This window comes from Dreissena polymorpha, chromosome 16, assembly GCF_020536995.1.
Source record: "Dreissena polymorpha isolate Duluth1 chromosome 16, UMN_Dpol_1.0, whole genome shotgun sequence".
NCBI classification, from domain to species: Eukaryota; Metazoa; Mollusca; class Bivalvia; order Myida; family Dreissenidae; genus Dreissena; species Dreissena polymorpha.
The window spans coordinates 16,252,009-16,260,700 of record NC_068370.1 but is presented as its reverse complement, the minus strand read 5'-3'; the positions used below and the strand labels follow the sequence as shown (position 1 = coordinate 16,260,700).

General features: G+C 36.4%; 1 protein-coding gene across 1 annotated transcript in view; it reads right to left on the bottom strand.

The window, feature by feature from the left end:
• Nucleotides 1-8,692, bottom strand: part of LOC127861685 (uncharacterized) — a 45,295-nt gene that overhangs the window by 6,309 nt on the left and 30,294 nt on the right. The window contains exon 7 of the mRNA XM_052400372.1: nucleotides 6,867-7,094. Coding sequence (XP_052256332.1) covers nucleotides 6,867-7,094 — 228 coding nt within the window. The remainder of the gene's footprint in view (nucleotides 1-6,866; nucleotides 7,095-8,692) is intronic.

Here is an 8,692-nt window from a genome sequence, read left to right as displayed (position 1 = left end):
TTGTGTGTTATTGTAACATATTTTTATCAATATATTACAGTTTAACACATATACAAATTGTATAGACTCGCTTTAAATCACTCATAAAACCATTCAGAAATATTAAGAACCTGAACAGAGCATTGTAAACTATATCGTTATCACTTAAATCACACAAATATTTATTAACTCTTAAAAATCTCAATAATTTGCAATATCCTTATTTATTGGTCAAAAACAACTATTTGTACTTCTGAAGCATTGATTATGTAAGAAATGGAATGAACACACTTGTGATTTATTCCTATGAACAGAACTCCAAATCATTGTTATTGATTGACCAAAATTATCAACTAAACAATAAATGAACATAATTTTTAAGTATCATGATTGCAGAAACCAAATAATAATTACGAACAAAAATGCAACTTATTATGAAAATAAAAATATCTGCCTGGTGAAAGAAAAAGTTAAAGTCTGGATAAACTGTTTATTTCCAAATATGACCTTTGACCTCTAAGTGTGACCTTGAATTTTGAGGTAGATAAACTGGTAATATACACAAAACATCATCCCATGATGGTCAACATTTGTGGGAAGTTCTTTTAAAACTGCTTGAATAATGACACTTGACCATAGTGACTGCTACTTCCAGCTCTTCGCAAGCTTATGTGACAACAAGAGCGCCGCATGACGGAGCAATATACGCCCGATTCGTGTGCCATTGGAGATGATACACTGATGATTGATGTATTTGTTTTGGAAATAAGCAAAAAAAACAACAACAACTTATATAACTGATATATTCATATATATGCATTGATATCAATAAGTGTACACTAATTGACCCTATGACCTAGTTCTTGACCCGACATGACCCATATTCGAACTTGACCTAGATATCAACTAGATGCAACTACTGACCAAGTTTGGTAAAGATCGGATGAATACAATTTGAATAAGAGTCCGGACAAAGTGGCGCTGTTGAAAATGGACTAATTGACCCTATGACCTAGTTTTTTACCTGGCATGACCCATATTCGAACTTGGCCTAGATATCAACTAGATGCAACTACTGACCAAGTTTGGTGAAGATAAGATTTATACAATTTGAATTAGAGTCCGGACAAAGTAAAATGCACTAATTGACCCTTTGACCTAGTTTTTGACCCAGCATGACCCATATTCGGACTTGACCTAGATATCAACTAGATGCAACTACTGACCAAGTTTGGTGAAGATCGGATGAATACAATTTGAATTAGAGTCCGGACAAAGTGGCGCCGTTGAAAATGCACTAATTGACCCTATGACCTAGTTTTTGACCCGGCATGACCCATATTCGAACTTGGCCTATATATCAACTAGATGCAACTGCTGACCAAGTTTGGTGAAGATCGGATGAATACAATTTGAAATAGAGTCCGGACAAAGTGGCCCCTTTGAAAATGCACTTATTGACCCTATGACCTAGTTTTTGACCCGGCATGACCCATATTCGAACTTGGCCTAGATATCAACTAGATGCAACTGCTGACCAAGTTTGGTGAAGATCGGATGAATACAATTTGAATTAGAGTCCGGACAAAGTGATGCCTTCCGCCCGCCGCCCGCCGCCTGCCCGCCGCCCGCCCGCCAAGGGGTTTCACATAATACGTCCCGTATTTTATACGGGCGTATAAAAATCAAGTATTGTTTATCATTTAGTTGTCCAAACACAATTTAAGTGATAAGGATTGGATAATGACAGATGAATGTTTGATCTTTCTTAAACAAATTATGAAAATATATTGCATGTTATATTCGTCAAACATGGCAGTAAAAGCTAAAACATTCTTCTACATGGTCAGGTATAGTCACATTTTAAGTTCAGCAAATGTAACATTCCAAACAAATTTTTTGATTATGTACAATAAACAAATTCAGCATATCTTTTGCAAATTTTGTTTGTTCTAATAGATTATTTCTCACATTCTATATGATCTTTCAATTGTTTTCAAAATGTAAACAAGAGTGCCAAACTGTCACAAGATACGCCCGTTCGAAGGTTTTGGACACCATGCTCAATGCTTGAAATGCACAAAGTGACCTCGAGACCTAGTTATTGACCCGGCATGACCCATATTTGAACTTGACCTAGATATCATTTAGACGTAACATCTGACTGAATTTGGTGGAGATCAGATGAAAACCACTTCAATTAGAGAGCGGACACCATGCTAAATGCTTGAAATGCACTAAGTGACATTGTGACCTCGTTTTTGACTCGGCATGACCCATATTTGAACTTGACCTACAGATCATCTAGACACAACTTCTGACCAAATTAGGTGAAGATTGGATGAAAAGTACTTCAATTAGAGAGTGGACACCATGCTAAATGCTTGAAATGCACTAAGTGACCTCGTGACCTAGTTTTTGACCCGGCATGACCCATATTTGAACATGACCTACATATCATCTGGACACAACTTCTGACCAAGTTTGGTGAAGATCGGGTGAAAACTACTTCAATTAGAGAGCGGACACCATGCTTAATCCTTGAAATGCACTTAATGACGCCGTGACCTAGTTTTTGACCCAGCATGAACCATATTTGAACTTGACCTAGATATTGTCTAGACACAACTTCTGACCAAGTTTGGTGAAGATCAGATGAAAACTATTTGAATTAGAGAGCGGACACTGCGGTGGACGCCACCCGCCGCCCGCCAACAGTTAAATAATAATACATCCCGGTTTTAAAAACAGGCGTATAAAAATTAAAGAACTACACAATGTTAAATTTTACGTGTTATTAACTGATTTTTGGTTGAGCCGCTTATAAAAATGGCCTGTTCCTTTGTTCATTCTGTTATAATTTTTGAAACTCAAATTGGCTATATATAGAAACGTTTTTTCCCTTTCAATGTGACGTAAAGTGGGTTATGTGTGTTCAACAAATCCGCATCTCTTCATATTCGATAATTGCATATTTTGTTGTTTGCATTTTAGCGTTTGTAGCCGAAGTTGTATCGTTTGATTTTCATCATACAATACAAAAATGTGCATAAAATAAAGGACACAAATGCAAATTGAATTAATTTTGAATGAAATGTAAGTTGAATATTTCATATAATCAGTACATTTATTTAATAGCGAAGTAACTCAGCATTATGATCTCAAATACTGATCGTTACGTATGTTTGATAACATACCATAGAGCATGCATGCCCCCCTATATGGGCTATAAATTGTAGTAGCAGCCATTGTGTGAATACGTTTTTTGTCACTGGTGGTGGTGGTGGTGGTGGTGGTGGTGGTGGTGGTGGTGGTGGTAGTAGTAGTAGTAGTAATAGTAGTAGTAGTAGTAGTAGTAGTAGTAGAAGAAGTAGTAGTAGTAGTAGTAGTAGTAGTAGTAGTAGTAGTTGTAGTAGTAGTAGTAGTAGTAGTAGTAGTAGTAGTAGTAGTAGAGTAGTAGTAGCACTAGTAGAAGTAGTAGTAGTAGTAGTAGTATGAATTACAAAAATGCAGTTAGGCAAATGCTGTAACAATAAATTTAAACTTATTGCATTTGTTTCCCCTGTATATAGGTAGATATAATAGTGTATTACCTCCCCTGTCCTGCTTATATTTGTATTAAGCAACAAAATTAAACATTAACACAATATTTAATATACAAAATATACAAAATATGGGCTGTCTGTTGTAGTGGCAGCCATTGTGTGATACGTTTTTTGTCACTGTGACCTTAACCTTTGACCTAGTGACCTCAAAATCAATAGGGGTCATCTGTGAGTCATGATCAATCTACCCATGAAGTTTCATGATCCTAGGCGTATGCATTCTTGAGTTATCATCCGGAAACCATTTTTCTTTTTCGGTTCACCGTGACCTTGACCTTTGACCTAGTGACCTCAAAATCAATAGGGGTCATCTGCGAGTCATGATCAATCTACCTGTGAAGTTTCATGATCCTAGGCATATGCGTTCTTGAGTTATCATCCGAAAACCATTTTACTATTTCGGGTCACCGTGACCTTGACCTTTGACCTAGTGACCTCAAAATCAATAAGGGTCATCTGCGAGTCATGATCAATCTACCCATGAAGTTTCATGATCCTAGGCGTATGCGTTGTTGAGTTATCATTCAAAAACCATTTTACTATTTCGGGTCACCGTGACCTTGACCTTTGACCTACTGACCTCAAAATCAAAAGGGGTCATTTGTGAGTCATGATCAATCTACCCATGAAGTTTCATGATCCTAGGCGTATGCGTTCTTGAGTTATCATTCAAAAACCATTTTACTATTACGGGTCACAGTGACCTTGACCTTTGACCTAGTGACCTCAAAATCAATAGGGGTCATCTGCGAGTCATGATCAATGTACCTATGAAGTTTCATGATCCTAGGCGTATGCGTTCTTGAGTTATCGTCTGACAACCACCTGGTGGACAGACAGACCGACCGACAGACCGACATACAGACATGAGCAAAGCAATATACCCCCTCTTCTTCGAAGGGGGGCATAATAATTTACTAAAGCCAAGAAATATCTCAGTGAAATACTCTCAATAGATGTTTTTAACAACAGTTTTTTCATTTGTCATGGAAATTAACTATTTATATAAAAAATTCATAAAATCGTAGTTATGCTGGTTGTGTTGACAGGGTCAACAAGGCAGGTGAAGAGACATAAGAGGCAGTGTGCAGTATGTTGCAATTTTTACGTTAGATCTGATGATAATGATAATGAAATAACTGATGATCACTATTAGAATTAAACTATTGATTACCTACCTGTTCCCTTTCAAAGTAACTAACCCATTCAGTATCAAATGCAAATCATATTGCACTTAAAAAGCAGGCAATTGCTTTTCACTAATTACAACAAGTTGTTTGTTTCTATTGATTTGGTTGTTGCAATTTGTTTTTCATTCTTTGCTACCAAAATACACTCATACAGCAGAAAGATAAATAATTAGTGTATCTTTGATTGGCCACTATTGTAGAAGGTAGAAGGAGGTAACATCTGAAAATGTTTTGTGAATAACTGCTATCAAACAGGTTTTCCTAATATCATAATTGCGATTAATGCTACAAGAAGTCATTACAGGCTCTTTATTCCTGAAACTGGGATCCAGTGGGCGGTTACTATACACCAATAATCTACAAAACATATCCCTATAAAAGACACTTAATGACAAAGCGCATTTTAAATAAATAAATATGTGGTTTATGTTATCAGTTATGCCCTGTTCATTATGTATTAAGAATATTTCAATATGAAAGAATGCTTTTATTACAAAAGAAGAATTTCTGCTTTTCTTGATAGAAAAATAGGTATTTTTATAATTGATAACAAATCTGAACTTTGACAAGTTAATGAAAAACTTGAAACTAGATGCAACTACTGACCAAGTTTGGTGAAGATAAGATTTATACAATTTGAATTAGAGTCCGGACAAAGTAAAATGCACTAATTGACCCTTTGACCTAGTTTTTGACCCAGCATGACCCATATTCGGACTTGACCTAGATATCAACTAGATGCAACTACTGACCAAGTTTGGTGAAGATCGGATGAATACAATTTGAATTAGAGTCCGGACAAAGTGGCGCCGTTGAAAATGCACTAATTGACCCTATGACCTAGTTTTTGACCCGGCATGACCCATATTCGAACTTGGCCTATATATCAACTAGATGCAACTGCTGACCAAGTTTGGTGAAGATCGGATGAATACAATTTGAAATAGAGTCCGGACAAAGTGGCCCCTTTGAAAATGCACTTATTGACCCTATGACCTAGTTTTTGACCCGGCATGACCCATATTCGAACTTGGCCTAGATATCAACTAGATGCAACTGCTGACCAAGTTTGGTGAAGATCGGATGAATACAATTTGAATTAGAGTCCGGACAAAGTGATGCCTTCCGCCCGCCGCCCGCCGCCTGCCCGCCGCCCGCCCGCCCGCCAAGGGGTTTCACATAATACGTCCCGTATTTTATACGGGCGTATAATTATGCACTGCTAAAAAATTATTTGTAAAAAATTAAGGCATCACTAAAAAAATTGTTCTGAATTGTTTTTTTTATTCTTAGTAAACTTTGTCACACAGTCTATCTTTTAAAGGGGCCTTTTAACAATTTGGTAAATTGACAATATAAGAAAAAAATGTTTCAGATTTGCAAATTTTCGCTGTAGTTATGATATTTGTGAGGAAAAAGTAATACTGAACATTTACCATGCTCTAAAATATCCATTATATACATCTTTTGACGATTTAAAAACCTGAAAATTATTTGGAGAGTTCTGTTGTTGTCGTTTTGTTTGGTGATACTATGAGGAATGCTTATATAAAATGGGAAGAGGTCAATTAAAACGAGATAGGCATGGTATAGGGGAGATAACCCTGGGTGATGGTTAGGTTAGGGGTCGGGTTAGGGTTTAGGTACGGGTTAAGGCTAACCCAAACCCAAACCCGACCCTTAACCCTTACCCTCTAACCCCCCCACCATGCGCATTACAATACCATGCCTCACTCGTTGTCGTTGTCTGCTTCCCATATAAAATATGTAATTCATCACTCATTGTATGAGCACAGATGGCCGAGTCTAAGCAATAGACTTACTCCAGGGGTCAGTGGTTGGAGCCCAGTTTAGGGTTACTTTTTTCTGTCTTTAATTGTATTTGTTGTTTTTACTGGAGCTTTTTAAATCCAATGTTTAAATTTATTAATATAAAGCATTTACTGACAAACTTCAATACATGCCGAAATCTGTTAAAATGACCCTTTAAATTCGTCTGTCAGGGATATCTATAACAATATGTGGCACATGCCTATTGACTTTTTTGCCACATCAATTTATGTATATTTAATATTATGCATTAGATATTTACCATTTTGTTCTCAGCTGTAATCTGACCCTCCTCGCACATTAGCTGATCCCTGACTTCAGTGAGAATATAGCCGAGAAAATTGCGTCCGTTCCACTTTATGTCATCAAAGGCCTCGGGCTCATCTGCCGCTAGCCCTATACCCCAGATCTTATCATATGGACTTGCTTCCACGAGAATCTTGGGGTGTGTTTTAAAAAGCTTTTCCTTCAGCTTTTTATTCTGCGAGAACTAACAACAGAAAAGAAGTAAATGTAGACCAGAAAACCACATGCATAAAAATATCTGAAAAGTGACAGCAAAACATCTCATTTATCACGTTTTAGTATAATTTATATTGTCATATACTAGTAACCTTTTGCATAAAAAGACATAATATTATATGAACTGACATGAGATGTCATTTCATATCACAATTTTATAAAATATGTTCAGTACTTGTTTCAATTTTTAAAGCATTTTGAAAGTGTTCCATTAAATATCCTTTGTTGGTTTTATAAAATACTTTTAAAATAACAACCAGTGTCAAATCTTTTTATCACATTTAAATGTTGAACCAAGAATACACATACAATTATTTTTTACATCAGTATTTTGTTTAAGACAAGAATATTCCTCACATTATGTTGGCAATAAATTAAACTTAATAGGCAGTGGGTCATTTCTGTAAATACTGTTATCCAGTGCAGGTAGTGATTACAAACTTGCAGACAATTAGACTCGGTTGACAATACAGCCTTTAGTGTTAAACCCCATACTTCAACGATAAACAGGAATTAGTGCAAGGGCAATCCTACATGATTCCTACCACTTTAAACAAGAGGGCCATGATGGCCCTGTATCGCTCCACTGTTTTTTTATGCGAAAAAAATGTGCAATGCGCATGGGTTGAAATGTACTCAAGCATGTGACTCTCTTTCTATCCCTTGTCCCACTGGGCGCTTTAAGTTGGAAGGGTGAGCATTTTTATACACAGAAAAAGTTACTACCGTGTTAACTAAACAGACTAAAAAGCCCGGGAATTGTTGCACAGGTACTTTGCTTATAACGTAGGTACATTTATCTCTCCAAAAGATATTGTAGTTCTTTCTATTTCACATATTTTTAGATGCTGAAGATCAAATCTACGCATTTGATTTGAAACAGATTCACAAGACCCATATGAATCAAAATGCCTTAACCCTTTACCAAACGACACATTTTGGACTTTCCCAATTTGAAAGAGGTTGCAGACCACAATTAAATTGTAATGGAATCTGAAGGAAATGATCGGGTAGGGTAGAAATAATTGTGATTAAAGGAGAAATTGCTCATCTTGAGCAATTTCTCCTTTTATCACAATTATTAATAAAGTCGTCAGCTACAAACCTGTAAAATCCTGTTAGTGTTTGGTAAAGGGTTAATAATCTCTGGTTCCTTCTTAAGAGCCTTTCACACATTTATAACAAATACAATAGCAGTATCTTTCTTTGTAAAGAATTATCTCAAAATATAACAAGCGCTGTTTGTAAAACATGCATGCCCCCCATATTGGCTGTCAGTTGTAGTGGCAGCCATTGTGTGAATACGTTATTTGGCATTGTGACCTTGACCTTTGACCTATTGACCTAAAAATCAATAGGGATCATCTGCAAGTCATGATCAATGTACCTATTAAGTATCATGATCCTAGGCGTATTAGCTTTCTTGAGTTATCATCCGGAAACCATTTTACTGTGTAAAGTCACCTTGACCTTTGACCTAGTGACCTGAACGTCAATAGGGGACATCTGCGAGTCATGATCAATGTACCTATTTAGTTTCATGATCCTAGACATAAGCCTTCTTGA